Below are 19,601 nucleotides of genomic sequence, written 5' to 3'. Positions count from 1 at the left end.
GCATAGAGGGAACCTACCTCAACATAATAAAGGCCATATATGACAAACCCACAGCAAAATCATTATCAATGGTGAAAACTGAAAGCATTTCCTCTAAGATCAGGAACGAGAAAAGGATGTCCACTCTCACCACTACTGTTCAACATAGTTTTGGAAGTCCTAGCCACAGCAATCAGAGAAGAAAAAGAAATAAAAGGAATACAAATTGGAAAAGAAGTAATACTGTCACTGTTTGCAGATGACATGATACTATACATAGAGAATACTAAAAATGCCACCAGAAAACTACTAGAGCCAATCAATGAATTTGGTAAAGTTGCAGGATACAAAATTGATGCACAGAAATGTCTTGCATTCCTATACAGTAATGATGAAAAATCTGAAAGAGAAATTACGGAAACACTCCCATGTACCATTGCAACAAAAAGAGTAAAATATCTAGGAATAAACCTACCTAGGGAGACAAAAGACCTGTATGCAGAAAAGTATAAGACACTGATGAAAGAAATTAAAGATGATACAAACAGATGGAGAGATATACCATGTTCTTGGATTGGAAGAATCAATATTGTGAAAATGACTATACTACCAAAAGCAATCTACAGATTCAATGCAATCCCTATCAAATTATCAATGGCATTTTTTTACGGAACTAGAACAAAAAGTCTTAAAATGTGTATGGAGACACAAAAGACTCCAAATAGCCAAAGCAGTCTTGAGGCAAAAAAATGGAGCTGGAGGAATCAGACTCCCTGACTTCAGACTATACTATAAAGCTACAGTAATCAAGACAATATGGTACTGGCATAAAAACAGAAATATAGATCAATGGAACAAGATAAAAAGTCCAGAGATAAACCCATGCACCTATGGTCAACTAATCTATGACAAAGGAGGCAAGGATATACAATGGAGAAAAGACAATCTCTTCAATATGGAAACTCAAAGCCATTACACAGCAAAGGAAACCATAAACATGATGAAAAGCAACCCTCAGAATGGGATAAAATATTTGCAAACGAATCAACAGACAAAGGATTAATCTCCAAAATATATAAACAGCTCATGCAGCTCAATATTAAAAAAACAAAGAACCCAATCCAAAAATGGGCAGAAGACCTAAATAGACATTTCTCCAAAGAAGACAAACAGATGGCCAAGAAGCACATGAAAAGCTGCTCAATAACACTAATTATTAGAGAAATGCACATCAAAACTACAATGAGGTATCACCTCACACCAGTGAGAATGGGCATCATCAGAAAATCTACAAACAACAAATGCTGGAGAGGGTGTGGAGAAAAGGGAACCCTCTTGCCCTGTTGGTGGGAATGTAAATTGATACAGCCACTATGGAGAACAGTATAGAGGTTCCTTCAAATACTAAAAATAGAATTACCATATGATCCAGCAATCCCACTACTGGGCATATACCCAGAGAAACCCATAATTCAAAAAGACACATGCACCCCAATGTTCATTGCAGCACTATTTACAATAGCCAGGTCATGGAAGCCACCTAAACGCCCATCGACAGACGAATGGATAAAGAAGAAGTGGTACATATATACAATGGAATATTACTCAGCCATAAAAAGGAACAAAATTGGGTCATTTGTAGAGACGTGGATGAATCTAGAGACTGTCATACAGAGTGAAGTAAGTCAGAAAGAGAAAAAGAAATATCGTATACTAGTGCATATATGTGGAATCTAGAAAAATGGTACAGATGAACCAGTCTGCAGGGCAGAAATTGAGACACAGATGTAGAGAATAAATGTATGGACACCAAGGAGGGAAAGCCGCGGGGGATGGTGGTGGTGGTGTGATGAACTGGGCGATTGAGATTGACATGTATACACTGATGTGTATAAAATTTATGACTAATAAGAACTTGCTGTATAAAAAAATTTTTTAAATAAAAAATAAAAAGAAATTCTGAACAATGTAGAGGAGATATAGCTTCTCCTATGGCTAAGGGAGAAATAGGGCTGAGCCGGAAGGAAGCAGCTGGTGCAGCGAATACTCACTGACCCATGGCTCTGGGGAGGAGGTTTATGTTTGAGGCTGAAGCACCGTAAGAGGCTTGCTATAATACTGCTGGCAATCATAAACTGCCACATCTTCAGGCTGGACGCTGCCTATGGTGAAAGTGAAACCTGTTGTGGACTCACTGCCACTAAATCAATCAGGGCTCCCAGACGCCTGGATGGATGCCCAGGAGATGAGCAGCTCAGGAGACTGTTCTGGTTTCTGCTGGTACCAGGCAAAATAGGTTTTCTGGTTGGAGTAGAAAAGATTCTGGCTGGACCTGAAGTTGATGGTGACCCTCTCTCCTGTGGACACAGCCAGGGAGCTTGAGACACCTGCAGTCACAATGGACCAGTGACCATATATTGCATCCTTAATATATTAAAATATATATCTTAAAAATGTACGGTTTGTTCTTTGTCAAACCTAATCACACTGTTTTAGGTAAAATGGTTTATTCATTCTGCATTGTAAAATCAATTTTTAGTTTTATAAAGGTATTTCTCCTTTAAATCTCTGCCCTGAGACCCAGAGGACCAGGAAGATGAGCAGCTGTGGCTCTGGCATCACAGTCTGATGCACTCAGGCCCCATTTCCAGGAAACCCCATGAATAGAGCCCGGGCTCCAGGAGCCTATGCAAAGCATCAGAGCATGAAATCAAAAGTGCCTGTGCAGTGAGCTGTGAAGACAAATAATGAAAATAAGGAGACAGAAATATCACTACCCCAGGAAATGTGATTGTATGCCTAAAAGAGGCCCAGAAACCAACTTAAAACTGTGATTTTCAATACAGTTTGCCAAAATTCCCAAATGTAAAATTTTCTTAATACAGCTGTACTTTTTCAAAACAGTTGAAGGAAACCTGAAAACATAAATTAACTTATAATAAATAAATTAATTGTGAGTATGTATACAGGACTTATTAAAACATATAAATATGGCGTCAGTGTATAAAATATATTCATGTCACTGAATAGAATGAAGATATTATGCACACGTTTGTATCTCAGATTCTCTTTACAATTTTAAATTCATATTTGAAGTTCCTCTTGGACAGCTCATAAGCTCTCAATACATCCAAATTATACCTCTCGTATTTCCCTCAACACATATACTGTATTAGAAAACGAATCACCACATACCGATGAACCACCCTTGTTACTAATCTTTAGGTCAATCAGTTAGTTGCTCGAATATCATTTTAAGTCCTCTCAGATTTCTTTCTCTAACTGACCTACAGTAAATAGCTTCAGCTCCCAAGCACTGCTAGAGCAGTTCTTCATTTATTCCGACTCCAAATGAAATATATAGAGAGAATTACACAAATAACAAACAGTATCATAAACTCTCCCAGGCACAGGACATTTTGAACAACTGCATCAGAACACTTGACCTCAGAGAGCTTTCAGTCTAATGGGAGGGACAGATAATAAACAAATAAGCTTTCTGCTGTTCTTCCTGCCCACTCCCTCTGAGATTCCTCCCCTGAAGAAATGTCATCACACAGGGTGAATGGGGCCATGAATGTGCAGGTGCACTTATTTTATCTTCATCCTGCATCATAAAAAAGAGTCAGAGGGGCTTCCCTGGTGGCGCAGTGGTTGAGAATCTGCCTGCCAATGGAGGGGACACGGGTTCGAGCCCTGGTCTGGGAAGATCCCACATGCCGTGGAGCAACTGGGCCCGTGAGCCACAACTACTGAGCCTGCGCGTCTGGAGCCTGTGCTCCTGCAACAGGAGAGGCCGCGATAGTGAGAGGCCCGCGCACCGCGATGAAGAGTGGCCCTCGCTCGCCGCAACTAGAGAAAGCCCTCGCACAGAAACGAAGACCCAACGCAGCCAAAAATAAATAAATAAATAATAAATAATTAAAAAAAAAAAAAGAGTCAGAGGAAAGCGGAAAAATTCAGTACAGTTTAACACTTGTGTTTCCTGGGGAAATAAAGTCAATTGTAGTCTCATTAGCTGTCAGATATCCAAATCATCTCTTGATTACAGACAGTGGTCTTTCAGTTCATCATGTCTCTGCAGCATGAAAACACACAAGACACTGGTCAGTGACAAAAATCAATACACTGTATACAAAAATGACCTGGATCTAGCTTTAGAAGAGCACTTTATGTTTAATATTCATGTCTCGTGAAGGGAACCTTCTTCCATTTTACCCTTCTCCATTTTTTTCTTGAAAAATGAAGTTTTCCTAGATGAAAGAGACATCCATTTATTCTTTTTGTGCCTCAAATTTATAGTGACTCCTCCTTGAAGCACTTATATTTTCCTCTTGTAATCCTTAATTCAGAGCCTCATTCCTTGGCTTGCAAATTGCCGTCTTCCCTCTGGGTCTTTACATGCTCTTCCCTATGTGTGTGTGTCTGTGTTCCAATTTCTTCTTCTTTAAGGACACCAGACATACAGGATTAGTGGTCACATCTCATGTTAACTTAATTATCTCTTTAATGATCCTATTTTCAAATACAGTTACATTGTGAGGTAATTACCACTGGCTATTACAACATGTGAATTTGGGAGATATGATTCAGCCCATAATGTACAGTAATATCCAGAAGCGATGTTCTGCTCTGCTCACTGCATCCTATCAGGTGATGCATGATTTCAATCTGTCCCGTTACTGATGATGTTTCCTTAGAATCTTGAATTAAGGTAGTGTCTGCTAGACCTCTGCTGCACAGTTACTTTTGCCCGTTTGTACTTAATAAGAACGTATGAATAAGTTCTTTGATACTGTATGAATCCATATTCCTCATCAAAACATCAATAAGAACTCATGGATTCCTATTTTCATCAATGGGTTATAATATGTTACCATCATTAATTATTTTGATACTCAAAGTTTCCCAGATTTGGCCAGTTGGTGAACCATTGAAGCCGGCTTCTATTTCCTTCTGCCACAACCCCATCATTCTTTGAGCATTTCTATAGTTTCTGGAACTAGATGGTCCAGGCTCATCTGGCTTTTTTCCTGTCCTAAATCCAGAATCAGACATTTCTCCAAGAATTATTGGTTCCTTTCAGTGGAGAATCGTATTTAGAAACCAAGATTTGAGCACTATGGATGCTATTTGGGACTGGGGTGTCATTGCTTCCAGCCTAGGGAAAATTTATCTATCTATCTATCTATCTATCTATCTATCTATCTATCTATCTACACACACACACGTATATACATGTGCACATTCATATCTGTATCTACAAAAGCCCAAGGGTTTACACTATCTCCAATTCCAATCTAACACCATAGAGTTTATTCTAATACTCTCCTTCGATTATTCATGACTCTTTCTCTAACACTGATAATTTGACTCCAAGTATCATTATTGCATTTAATTACTTGATCAAATTGATTTGAAATCAATCCCCAGTGGTGGCTGTCCCTTCCACCTCCTGTGCAGACAACTCCACCTCCCTCCCCCCACACACATATACCTTGCTCCAGCTCTGATAGCCCTTGCACAACCACCACCATTTTGTGCCTCCTGCATGGGTGGACTCCTCACCCAGTCTGGGCTCTGACTCCTGCACTGTGGGCCCCCACCCACGTGAACATCCTCCCAACCACCCATCAGCTGGCACACCCAAACTGGGAAAATAGTGCCATCATCCCTTGCCCTAGCCCCAGCAACCCATGTTGCACTTCCAACTCCACCCCACACAGATGCCTTTTCCATATTATGGGCTCCAAACCCCACAAGGGTCTTCCCCCTTCATTTTCCTATGTGGTTGCTTCCTCATCACGCTTGGGCTCTAATGTCCTAAATGCAAACATTGAAAACTATGTTCTCTTAAGATCTGGAAAAGATTTGGTGATAGTATGGTAGAATATGCAGGTTTAGGGAACATGGTAGATGCAAGGGTATACATGAGCATTTGGTCTAAGGAAGACCTTAGCTGCTAAAGAATAGCTTGGGTTAAGAGGGAATAGAAAGCAGTGATGTGTGCATTGCAGAGAGCATCTAGCATGTAATAGCAAATAGAGTTAGGAAGGTGGCTGATACTTCTCAGATGTAGAGATAGAAAATTTCTGACCTTGGCTGGCCTTGATGGAAATGGTGGGACAGAACATTCATAAATGCTTAGCTGGAGATGAGCAGTTGGTGATGACAGATAACCAGTGCCTGGTCCTTTCTTTACAAATCATGGCTGTGCATATTTTTATTGCTCTTCTACTTCATAGCATCTCTCATTGGTACTATTAATAATTTATCTTATTAAGAACATCAGAGAGTCAAAGAGAAAGCCTCAGTATCCATAGGTTCTAAGTTGAAGGAGGTTATAAAATTTCTTGCAGTTTCTGGTGCTGTGTCATACCTGAAAAACCCTGCCTTAGTTGGAGAGACAGCAAGGAAAGCATGTTTTGAACTCTGAAGAGAGCAAAATATCACTCTAATCATAGGACCGCAGACAAGCCAGCATCATCACTAGTTCCCCAACTCTCAGAATTTTAAGACAGGGATAGACCAAACTCTACTTGAATGTGCTTTCAAGAATCATCAGCAAGTTTGGACTCATAGCAAGAAAACTTCACCAATTCATAGATTAAACAGAAAAATGAGCAAATTGCATTAAATACATAGCAATCATTTGACAAATGAATGAAAAGTGACCATACTAGGCTTCAAATCTATCTTATTAGTAGTATGGTCTATGTGACCTGTTGGTTTTTCTGGGTATGAGACTATTCACCCTATACATATATAATACTGTGAAAAGTGTGTGACATAAGCTTCTCCCTAACAAACTGTGATCAGTGATCAAGAACCTCCTCCCAACAATACAGAAAAATTTCACTCTTAAATGGTACAACTCATATTAGTACAAATCTTAAGTACAAATTCAGATATGTCCCCATAACTCAGTGGTATAAAGAAGATAAATAATATTAATAAATGTGAAAAGGCTCTAAATTCTTAAAAATCTATTTGACAAGAAATGAATAATCCATTCACTACAAAATAACCTAGTAATCTTCCAGAAGTAAATCTGACATATTACATCTTTCTCCTTCATGACAAATACAGAGTAATTAACTCTGCCTTCATGGACAGTGTCATTGTCTGTCTTCATGTATATGGTATCAGTACACTGGAGCAGGGAGGGAGGAGGGGAGAGCCGGGGTCCTCCTCATCTGTGCAGTTGTGGTTACCCTTACAACCATGTTGCCTGGCCTAACCTGATATTATTCTTTCCTAATTCTAACAAAGAATAAGGTGACTTCTTGGGAAGTGCCCTTGGGAAATAGCACTGCGCAGCAAATGAAAGGTGTATCTGGAACCTAAAGTTCCTATAAACTTCTCAATCCATTTTGACCCAAGCATGCACCAAGGGAGACATCAAGGCATAGTGCGGGTAGAAAGAGGAAAATAGAACCAAAGCCCTCTATTTTGTTCCCAGCAGGTTTATACCAAACACCATCTCTCTGAATCTAGGTGAATAATGAAGTGAGAGGGCACGGGAAGGAAATTCTGTGACCAGAGGAGAAAAATTCATCCCTCAGACTAAGTCAATAGGCTTTTCTGACTTGACCACCTGGGGATGGGTTGCTCAAGTGTAGAGAAGAGGAGGCACGTGGTTTCTGCAGCTGGAAACCCAGCTCGCCCCACCCCAGCTGCTTTGCATGTTCCTCCCAGCCCACCCTGTTGCCCAAAGCCCATATCTATGCCTGAGTCAGTGCTCTGGGGAAGATCTGCCTCAGATCTGCCTCTGAGTGGATCATGGAAGCCCTAGCCCAGCTTCTCTGCCTCCTGTTACTCTGGATCCCAGGTGAGAGGAACATGGGATGGTTGTGCATGTCAGTGAAGATTTGGTTCTTGCAGCTGGGTCCTGCACCTTTGCTCAGCAAGCAAAAAATTAAAGCTCAGTGTAGATCGATGATCCTAGCCCTGTTGGGAAGACAAGTAGGATCTAGATTACATGAGTGACTTTTTTGTTTTATTTCCAATCTCAGATACCACTGGAGAAGCCACGTTGACACAGTCTCCAGCCTCCCTGTCTTTGTGTCCGGGGAAAAGCGCCACCCTCACCTGCAGGGCCAGTCAGAGTGTTAGCAGCTACTTAGCCTGGTACCAGCAGGAACCTGGGCAGGCTCCCAGACTCCTCATCTATGGTGCATCCACCAGGGCCTCTGGCATCCCAGCCCGGTTCAGTGGCAGTGGGTCGGGGACAGACTTTACTCTCACCATCAGCAGCCTGGAGCTTGAAGACGTTGCTGTTTATTACTGCTATCAGTACAATAGCGGGTATCCACAGAGATTCAACGTGAAACAAAAACCTCCACAAACCTTTGAGGGTTTTTCATTATACCAGCTCTTTCCTTTATAAGCAGCTGCTGTGATGGCTGCACAGTTTTAGCATCTCACCTCTATGTGGAAATCTTAACGTTCTGAAAAGTAACCCCATGACAAGATTTGCACGCGGATTCCTGGAATTTTTCTTGGACTTAAATGCACAGCCAGGTTTAGGCACAATTTCTCTGCCAGTGACATTGGATCAGACTCACATGAGTGGATGCCTTTAAAGATATACCTGTCCTGGCCAGTGCAATAAGGCAACAATAACAACAGCAAAGAACAGAACTGGAAAGGAAGAATTAAAACTGTCAAGATGAATGGATTGTGTGCAGAGAAAATTCAAAATAACCTACAGAAAAACTACTGAAATCAATAAGAGAAATAGCCAGCCACTGGATTCAAAGTCAATACACACACAAAAAAACAAAAACCAATTTAATTTCTCTATAACTGCAACAAATTGTAAAATTTAAATTACAAAACACACCATCTACAAGAGCATCCAAAGCATCACACATTTAGGAAAAAATAACAAAATGCACTGTAGACTCCAGAATATTATTCAAAGAAATTGAAAAAAACCTAGTCAAAAATCAAAATCTCAACAGGATTTTTTAAAAAATCACACTTTCTGTGCCATTCAATAAGAGACGAGATGAATGAGACCCAGATAGGTAGGTGGTAGGAGTTGTTCAAGGTCGTCCGCCTACTTGAAGAGCATCACAGATAATTCTAGTAACTCCATTCTAGGACAAATTTCTTTCTCAATAATTCAAAAAAATGGATCATCTTTAAATGTTCAAAACACATCTCAGAACACAAAGCCCCAGGCTTACAAATAGCTCTTTCAGTTTCTACTACTCACATATTCTTGCTATTCCTTGCCGAAGGTCTCTTCACTCTTGAAACTCTAGACTTTTTATTAACACCTTTATGGCATTATAATTCATATACAATATAGTTCACCAATTTGTCTTGTCCAATATGATGGACTTCAGTATAAGAGTTGTGCAATCATCACCGCAGTCAATTTTATATTTTCGAAAAGAAATCCTGTACCCATTCCCAGTTACTCCCCATTTCCTCCAGCATCAAATATCCCTAAGTCCTAGGTAACCACTTACTTACTGTCTGTGCCTACGGTGGATATTTCATATAAACAGATCATGCTGCATGTTGTCTTTTGTGACTGGCTTACTTCACTTACCATAATGTTTGCAAGGTTTATCCATGTTGTAGCTTATTATAGTACTTTATTTCTTATTATGGCCAAATAGTATTTCATTATATGCATATGCCACATTTTGCTTTTCCATTCAACACTTGATGGACATTCGGGTCGTTCCCACTATTTGGTGAATTCAATGCCTCTGCTATGAACATTCTTTTACAAGTTTTTGTGTGGGCATCAGGTAAACAGAATTTGATTAAGGAAAAGAAAGACACTCATCTTACTTTCCTTTCAAACGGACAGTTGCAATTTCATGTCTCACCCTTCATCTTTTTTGCCCTATTATTTAGCTGTAGTTCTCAAGTTTCCACTTTCAAATGCAGCATGTAGTTTTTCTGAAATGTAGACGGATGGTATACAAGGAGAATTATTTTAGGTTCTACCCAGTACCACCGAGTAGACATTAATTCACTTGAGTCAAAAGAAAATTTTAAAATTTTAATGTGAAAAAATCTCAGTGTAAGTAATTATGGTTTAGGGTAACTAGTATGTGTGTAAATGTTGGAACAGCGAGCTGAGTAATCATGGAAGCAAGTGTGCAGTTGGAAACAGTATTACATAGACACCTCTCTGAATCCTGTACTCAACCATGATGCGAAGTAATTATGGTCCTGAGTGTGTAACCCAAAAGGGGGGGCAATGGTGGATGATGTCAGGAGTATTGCCATGGTATCTATCACCCCAGTTTACTTAGCATCAGAATGGCAAAAGATGGAATACTGAATCCTGCAGAATAATGAAAAGCCTAGGGGCAGAAAAGCAAAGCAAAGAAAGGACCATGATATTTGCCCAGGAGTTTAGATTTTAGTCACAGCCCTTTTGAGAGTAAGGAAAGCTCTGACAATATCACCATGGACAGCTCATGCATGAAGTTTCACACTCTGTCATTTAAACACTGCCTGCCCATCCCACCACCACATACCATGTAGTTTGCATATGGCACCCATATATAAGTCCCTCAACATCTCAGAGGCCATATAATGTGTATTGTTCAACTGGTGAGGACACTGATTACAAGTGAACGCCAGGCCAAGGCTATGAGCTCCCAGGCTCACCTCATCTTTCTGCGCCTCTGGATCTCTGGTAAGAGAAATAGTTCCTCTCTTTGCAGCACTTAAGTCCTCTGAATCTTGACCAAAAAATATAGCATTTGTATATGAAATTGGTTTTTGTCATTCTCAACAAACATGATGCTTTTGAGTTCTCTTTTCTCTTTTCCTCCCTAAACAGAGACCAGAGCAGAAACGCCCATCGCACAATCTCCAGCATCTGTGTCAGTGACTCCAGGAGACAAAGTCACTGTCACCTGCAAAGCCAGCCAAGACATTGATGTTCATGAGCACTGGTACCAACGGAAACCAGGAAAAAGCTCCTAAAGCTCATTGTGAAATATGTTTCTACCCTCCTCTCTGGGGTTCCATCCCGGTTCAGTGGCAGTGGGTATGGAACAGATTTTACCCTGACAATGGATGCCATGAAGTCTGAAGATGCTGCATGTTATTTCTGTCAGCAAGATGATAATAAAATCTCACAGTGATATACTCTGTTACAAAAACCTCCAAAGGCCCTCAGTGGCGTGACCTCAGCTGCTACTCAAAATGTTCAGTATATAGAACTAGGCAACCCACAGGGATTTATAAGTTTCTCCATGTACACGCATACTCACTTCCTTTTTCTATTTGTTTCCATATTTTCTGCTGCCTCTAGCGCTGTGCCTGACACACTTGATATGGTAGAGACTATTACAGCCTTCAACCACATTGTCCAGCTGTTTCAATGAGCTCGCTCTGAAGCAGAGATAAATTCACATGGCCATGTCCCTATCTTTTGTCACATCTTTCATTTCCACCTCCAAGAAGTAACGAAGGCAATGATGGATCCAGGTTAGGTTTCCAATTATAGCAGGAAAAGCAATCTTCTCTCACCCTCTAAACTAATCCACACACTCATTTAGACTCTTTCCTACCGACTTAGTTTTCACCAGCTCCTTTTTAATATTTCCTACGATACAGGGGAAAGCAAGTGATAGCGACTTAGTTTTCACCAGCTCCTTTTTAATATTTCCTATGATACAGGGGAAAGCAAGTGATAGCTATAAGAACTCAACTTACACAAGACGCAGGTCCCAAAAAAACCACAGTCCTTCTTTAGAGTCCCGGAATTTGTCCTTTTACTATTTCCCCTTGGTTGTTCTTGAAACAACGACCACCAGAATGGCACTTAATTAGTACTTTTTTAAGACCTTTGTTCTTTTGTGAAACACTTCATTTCCATAATCCCAAGGTTAAAAGTGTATCCCTATATTCTTGGCAAATACTATTATCTGGTGACTTTGGGGCTTAACCCCCTTGTTTCACTGCTAAAATTTCACCTGAAATCCCAGGTACTTTTCTATTATGTAAGACTGTGTAAAGATCAAAGAGATTATCTTATGTTTGTGAATTCAGAATACCTGGGAGACCCAGCTCTGCGTACCTTCTCTCTCTAACATTGAGGCGATGTTGTTTCACCAACCATTTGTGTTTAAAGGAGCTTTGCTTGGATCTGAAGGGAAAGCAACAATAGCACCAAAGTAATATCCATGTTTTGACCTCATCATTCTAAGCCTATGGCAGTTTTCGTGCTGTTGTTCTACTACAGCTACCTGGAGAAGATTTGTGTATGACTGTAAAACTTGTGGCTCCCAATTAAACTTCAAGATCCTACTGAAGTTATGCCTGAGGCTGCAATGTTTACTGTGTACTCAAGTTAGTGATTAATAACCACCAAACGTGGAAAGCAGTGGCTGCAGCAATACTATTAAGGAAGGAAATAATTGGATCACAAACGTGATCATTTTGTTTATGGTTTTTGTGTGGTGAAGACCAGCAAGGGACATTATACCTAGTAATATTGATAATAGGCACAGCATGAGCTCTTAAATTAAAGCAAATTCTTTCCCAAATCCACTGCCATTGAACTGGGCTAGAACCCTGGAAGCCAGGGTAGATGGGTGCTAATCAAAATCTTGAGCATATGGGCAAACATCTCTGGAACAATCAATTTCAGAGATTTTTCCCTTTCTTAAGAGTAGACCAAAGAGTCGAAGTATAGAATCTCATTTTCTCTGACAGTTCTCTTCTACTGTAGTTTCTTTATCCTCTTCTGAGTACATACATTGATAACAGTATATCAATATAAAAGTGATATGAATATTTATTTCTACCCTTAGGAAGTGAATAGAAACATTGGTGTTTGTCAGATTTGGGAGTCACCTCAAGCATCTTCCTTGCCTACAGTAATATCTCCTCTCTTTCAAGAATAGACATCTATAAGACCAGTAAATTGTATAATTAATCTCAAAGATGGTGTATATGTAAAGTAGTCAGTGTGTGGATTATTAAGTACTTAGCTAAATATAAAACTATCAACTTTAATGAATCTTTACTGAATCTTCTCTATGTAAGATTAAAACCCCAGGCCTTAGTGAAAATTCTGACCAGGAAATATTACATGAAATTCCCCTCTTCTGTGCTCCCATATACACATGCTCACACAGGAGACAGAAAAATCCATTTCTGCGCTAAGGGAATGCATGGGAATCTTGGTTTGTATTTTTTACATAGATTCATCTATCCCTTGCCTGCAAGCTATTTCCACATTGAATCACCACCTTGCACCTTATACACACCCTCCAATGGTTTCTGATGAGATATAGCTATTGAAGAAGTTAGCAGAGACAAGGTTGTTTATGTGGGCAAGTGTGTGCACTGGCTGGACATTCCCTGGGTCTCTCATACTGTTTCCATAGCAGCATTACAAGAACAGCATATATCTGTTTATCTATGTACCTATCTATCTCTCTATCTATGTAATCTACCTCCATACATATGCATAAATATACATACATATTCACAGGTTTGCATGTGTCTGTATGGGTGCATTTATATGTGTGTGTGTCAAAATAATCTCTTCTATACTTGAGATTGAAGATAAGGTAATAATAAAAGTCATATGTCTTGTTCCCAAGCCTTAGAAAGAAGATCCATCGTGTCAACAACTTTTGAGAAACTCTTGGCAAAACATGGAATCAAAAACATTGTTTCTTGCATATTAAACTTTAAAGGATAATGCTATTGAGTTCCAAACACAGAATACAAATGTGCACTCCCACTAGCACTGTATGAGGGTTCCTACACCCTTACCAATACTTGGTATTAGAAGACACTTTAAGCCATTCTAGAACATAGGTATTAGTAGCGCACTTTGATTATAATTTACATTTGCTTATTATTAATGAAGTTAAACACCTTTCCATATGTTTACATAATATTTGACTGTCCTTTCTGTTAAAATCTCTGCTCAATTCTGCCCACTTTTCAATGGATTTTTTGTTTTAGTTGCATATATACATGTGTATGTGATAAATATATCACATACATATCAATCCACTAAAACAGACATGTATGTACATATACATATACATACAGAAAGAGAGAGAGAGAGAGAGAGAGAGAGAGAGAGAGAGAGAACCAGTATTTTCCCTCCCTCTCTGGCTTACCTTTTCACCCACTTAATGGGGTGCTTAGATGAACAGCTTTCTTTTCTTTTCTATTCTTTTGTTTTTCTCTTGTTACCTTTTTTCCATCCTTTAAGTTTCAACCTGTGTTCTTATATATTTTAAGTACATATAGATGGTTTTTGTTTTTATCCAGGTTTTAATATTGTCCATTTAACTGGTAAATTTACTCTATTTTAGTGTACATTTCTGGGTTTTTTTCTGGATCATTTTTCTCTGCCTGAAGATCATTAGCTGGTATATCTTGTAGTGCAGGTTTAATAGCAACACATTCTCTTATTTGTTTGTCTAAAAATTCACTTATTTTGCTTTCATTCTTAAGGAATATTTTTCCTTAAGGAAAAGGAATATTTTAAGGAATATTTAAGGAATATTAAGGAATATTTTTTAGGAATATTTTTCCTGAGTACAGAATATAGGTTGTCTTCTGGCCCCTATTCCTTCTGTCAGGGTTGTAATTAGAATAAGGCAAGTGAGGTACTCAGATACAAAATTTAAGAGGGGGCCAGAAAATTCCATAATCAAGATAAATTTTTCAGCTATCTCTTCCAGAAACTAGTTAACCAGATGGCCATGGTTTAGGCAGCAGGCCTGAACCATGATAGTATGAGGCTTGGGGATGGGGATAGACTATAAAGGAGGTGAAGGAGGTTAACGTTCTCAGAGAGCAGAGCTTAATGGTCATTGGGGTAGGGCCAAAATCCAGGGTCCATGAGGATGGGGGTCCCAGGGACCGCTGTCCTCAAGGTGGCAGGGAAGCCCACTGGGCCTTCTTTTTCTAAAAAAAATAAATAAATAAGGTGTAAAAGTTATAGAGCTTCTTAAAATAGATGTCACTCACACAAAATAAAACCACTCCAGTTACTTAAACTAAGAGATTTGAATAAATGCAGGTATTTAAACAGATATTGGAGGAATAAAAAGGCAAAAAAGAAGACTCGTATATCCCAGCTACAGTAATGGTAGAAACCACTTCTAGGTCTGGAGAAACAAATGGAGGAAGTCTAGTTAGTACTTAGAAGCTTATAGGAGGAAGTATGTGGGGGTCAGACAAAATAATCTCTGAGGAAAGGATGCTGCCCAGCTTCAGGAGGTTAGAGGAAAGCCCCGCCCCCCTAGATCTGGGATTCAGAACTCTGAGGAAATGCCCACTCCCAGTGAATGCTGGCATTTCTGAATAGAGACTGAGTACAAAGCTGGAAACCGGAACTACCTGCGTCAGAAACCCAGTGCAGCTGCCAAGGTGAAGAGCTATTCCTGGGATGGTAGTGATCAGAACAGAAAGAAACAGAGAAGGTATGCATCGCTTCTCCTTTCCTTGTCTTCATCTCCCTCTACTTCCCTCTACTGGCAGCATCTAACAAGGAGCATCTGGAAAAGGAGAAACAACGTCTGCGAAGTGCTGACCCCAGTATTAGCAAAGCAAAGGGGCTTAGAACTGAGAGAATATATATAATAACAAGCACTGATCACGACTGTGACTCTTCAGCATCCATACACATGCTTTACACACATTTGAACTTCCATAAAAAAAATGACTATGATTTTGCCTAACAAGATGCAACAATCCTTGGTACAAACAAAATTTTTACCCTCTCCCAAAAAGGAGAGACACAAAGACCCAAGGGTCATTGTCTGGGTAGAATTCTACATATTGATTTCTGGGCAATATTATCTACTCCTCAAATTCAGTCACAGTCCCACAAGAATATTCTGTAATCTAAAGTTAGTTATGTACTAAAAAGAATGAGGAGAGATACAAAAATAAATTAGCTAATAAATACGAATATGTACACATATAAAAAGCAAGGGAAAATGTACATAGCTACAAAAATGTTCAGGTCTGTAACTGGTTAGGAAGACTAGTTGATATTTGGAACTTCTTTCTTCTACTACCCATTCCATGTCCTGTTTGCCCTGAGCCAGCAACTACACTGACTGGAGTTCTACATGCGGTTCAATGAATTCAACCTTCATTCAAATTAATCTGAATATTCAGTGTCCGCATTCATCCTATGATTATTTTTATTCTCTACATTTTTCCGTCATATTTTACTATTGAACATGGATGTACAAAAGGAGCCCCAGAAAATCACCTGGGTTGGCTTCCCTTCTCCCCTTTTATAGCAACAAACTTCCCCTTAGTAATCAGAATCATTTACTCCATCCAGTAAATAATCCAGTAGATTATCCCCCCTTCACTGGCCAGAATGGCAAGATGGCTGTCTCAGCTCTCAATTTAATAAAACTGTTATTGTTTCCTGGTGGAAGCATTTCTCGCCTTGTGAAGTAAGACCTCAAAACAACAGAGGTAAAAGTTGAGATGGGAGGCAAAAATTCTTCAGTTTGTTTTTAGATGTAATGCTGTTGAATTATTTGTTGAAAACCCCTCCTTTTCTCATTAATTTGTCTTTAAGCCTGTCTTTGAAAATTAGCATATATGTGGGTATATTTCTTGTCTCTTTATTCTTTCTATTAATCTGTTTGTTTTTTAATTTCATTGAAGTATAATTGACTTACAACACTATGTAAGTTCCAGGTACACAACATAGTGATTTGATATTTCAATGCATGACAAAATGATCACCACAATAAGTCTAGTTACCGTGTGTTACAATACAAAGTTATTACAATACGGCAGAATAAATGAATGGTCACCTTCAGAAGAATGAACAAAGGTTTTATACACCCAAAGAATTTTACAAAACTGATATTCAGTCATTGTAGCACCCAATGTCACTTAGGGGAGAGATTCAACACATGTAACTGCCAAATAAAAATTCAGAACAGGTATTTGATAAGATCCAAACTAAGCACTTCCAAATAATATTCCCCCTTATCCTCAGGGGATACTTTACAAGATACAATACAATTTTTATACAGTACTATTGACTGTATTTTCCATGCTGTACCTTTCATTCCCTGACTCATTTATTTTGTAAACTGGAAGTTTATACCTCTTAATCCCCTCACCTATTTCACTCATCCCCCCTTCTTGCAATCACCTGTTTGTTCTCTCTATCTATGTCTCATTTCTTTTCTATGTGTTTATTTGTTTTGTTTTTTAGATTCCATACATAAATGAAAACATACGATATTTGCCTTTCCCTGTCTGACTTATTTCACTTAGCATAGGTCCATCCATGTTGCCACAAATGGGAAGATTTCATTTTTTATGGCTGAGTAACATTCCATTGTATATATTATATACCACATCTTCTTTATCCATTCATCTGTTGATGGGCACTTAGGTTCCTTCCATATCTTGGCTATTGTGCAGTGAACATAGGGATGCACCTATCCTTTTGAATTAATGTTTTTGTTTTCTTTGGAAGAATGCTCAGAAGTGAAATTGGTGGATCATATGAGTTCTATTTTTAGTGTTTTGAGGAACCTCCATACTGTTTTCCATAGTGGCTGCACCAACTCACATTCCCACCAACAGTGCATGAGGGTTCTTGTTTCTCCATATTCTCTCCAACACGTGTTATTTGTTGTTTTTTTGATAATAGCCATTCTGACAGGTGTGAGGTGATATCTCTTGTGGTTTTGATTTGCATTTCCCTGATGATTAGTGATGCTGAGCATCTTTTCATGTGTCTGTTGGCCATCTGTATGTCTTCTTTGGAAATGTCTATTCAGGTCCTCTGCACATTTTTTAATCAGGTTGTTTGCTTTTTTGATGTTGAGTTGTATGAGTTCTTTGTATATTTTGGATATTAACCCCTTATCAGATATATCATTTGCAAACGATTTTGTGGGTGGCCTTTTCATTTTGTTGATAGTTTCCTTTTCTGTGCAAATCTTTTTAGTTTGATGTAGTCCCATTTGTTTATTGTTTTTGTTTCTCTTGCCTGAAGACACATATACAAAAAAATATTACTAAGATGGGTTCAAAGAGCATACGGCCTATGTTTTCTTCTAGGAATTTTATGGTTTCAAGGCTTGCATTTAACTCTTTATATTGAAGTATAGTTGATTTACAATGTTGTTTTAGTTTCAGGTGTACGCAAAGTGATTCAGTTATACCTACATATATATCTATTTTTTTCAGACTCTTTTCCCTTATAGGTTATTACAAAATATTGAGTATAGTTCCCTGTGCTATACAGTAGATCCTTGTTGTTTATCTATTTTATATATAGTGGTGTGTATATGTTAATTCCAAACTCCTAATTTATGACAACTACCCCCTGGTGTTTATGCCCAGTACAACCCCCTCCCATTCGGTGAGGGCGGGACTTGTAACTTGTTTCTACTCCAGGCAATTTTGCAAAGGGGAAGGGATTTTGCAGATGTAATCAGGGTGCCAAATCAGTTGATTTAGTTAATGAAAGTGGGGATTATCCTAAGTGGACCAGACTTAAGACAAAGCCTTCCCAGTTGATTGATTTCCCCTCGCTGGCTTGACTAATAAGCAGCTCACATATCAGGAACAATGGGACGCCTCGAGGACATTAAATGACCTCCAGCCTACAGCAAGCAAAAGCCAGGACGCTTACTCAAGACATTCATCAAAGAAAAGAATTCTGCCAACAATCTGAACGGCCTTGGAAGCACATTCTTCAATGCTCCCAATGAGAATGCAGCCTGGTCAGCACCTTGGGTTCAGCCTGGGAGACCCTGAGGAGATGCCCCAGCTAAACCCTGCCCACACTCCTCAATCACAGAAACTGTGATAATCAATGTGTGTTGTTTGTGGTAACTTGTTGTGGAACAAGAGAAAACTAGTAAAACAATAAAGTTCCCAATGTAATGAAAAAAGGTTACAAACTTAGAAACTAATGGGAATCTGAGCAGACAGCAATGTTACAGAGGACTACTTTGTCACAGTTTCCTTTGTTCCTTTTGGGGAGGATGTAGAAGCCCAAGGGAGGTCAATGTGGGGATGGAGGGGGTGTGATGATTGAGCCTTCCTCAACTGTCCCTGTGCATACCCAGGCTTCTGGAGTCCATATATTTGCAATATATGCAAATCAATCAGTGTGATACATCATATTAACAAATTGAAGGAGAAAAACCATATGATCCTCTCAATCGATGCAGAGATAGCTTTTGATAAAATTCAACACCAATTTATGATAAAAACCCTAAAGTATGCACAGAGGGAACTTTCCTCAACCTAATAAAGGTCATATATGACAAACCCACAGCCAACATCATCCTCAATGGTGAAAAGCTGAAACCATTTCCACTAAGATCAGGAACAAGAAAAGGTTGCCCACTCTCACCACTTTTATTCAACATAGTTTTGGAAGTTTTAGCCACAGCAATCAGAGAAGAAAAAGAAATAAAAGGAATCCAAACTGGAAAAGAAAAAGTAAAGCTGTCACTGTTTGCAGTTGACATGATACTATACATAGAGAATCCTAAAGATGCTATCAGAAAACTACTAGAGCTAATCAATGAATTTGGTAAAGTAGCAGGATACAAAATTAATGCACAGAAATTTCTGGCATTCCTATACACTAATGA

The 19,601-nt window shown here is 39.1% G+C and overlaps 2 protein-coding genes across 2 annotated transcripts in view; one reads left to right on the top strand and one right to left on the bottom strand.

Annotated features, from left to right (window-relative positions):
• The window catches only part of LOC102994593 (immunoglobulin kappa light chain-like), a 53,333-nt gene that overhangs the window by 6,553 nt on the left and 27,179 nt on the right, over nucleotides 1-19,601 (top strand). Inside the window, exon 3 of the mRNA XM_024129969.3 lies at nucleotides 8,059-8,286. Coding sequence (XP_023985737.1) covers nucleotides 8,059-8,286 — 228 coding nt within the window. The remainder of the gene's footprint in view (nucleotides 1-8,058; nucleotides 8,287-19,601) is intronic.
• Nucleotides 4,035-19,601, bottom strand: part of RPIA (ribose 5-phosphate isomerase A) — a 115,924-nt gene continuing 100,357 nt past the window's right edge. Inside the window, exon 9 of the mRNA XM_028497089.1 lies at nucleotides 4,035-4,057. Within this exon, the coding sequence (XP_028352890.1) occupies nucleotides 4,050-4,057 (8 nt within the window). The 3' untranslated portion in view covers nucleotides 4,035-4,049. The remainder of the gene's footprint in view (nucleotides 4,058-19,601) is intronic.

This window comes from Physeter macrocephalus, chromosome 12, assembly GCF_002837175.3.
Source record: "Physeter macrocephalus isolate SW-GA chromosome 12, ASM283717v5, whole genome shotgun sequence".
NCBI classification, from domain to species: domain Eukaryota; kingdom Metazoa; phylum Chordata; class Mammalia; order Artiodactyla; family Physeteridae; genus Physeter; species Physeter macrocephalus.
The sequence above is the reverse complement of the archived record's forward strand: the minus strand, read 5'-3'. Positions and strand labels throughout refer to the sequence as shown.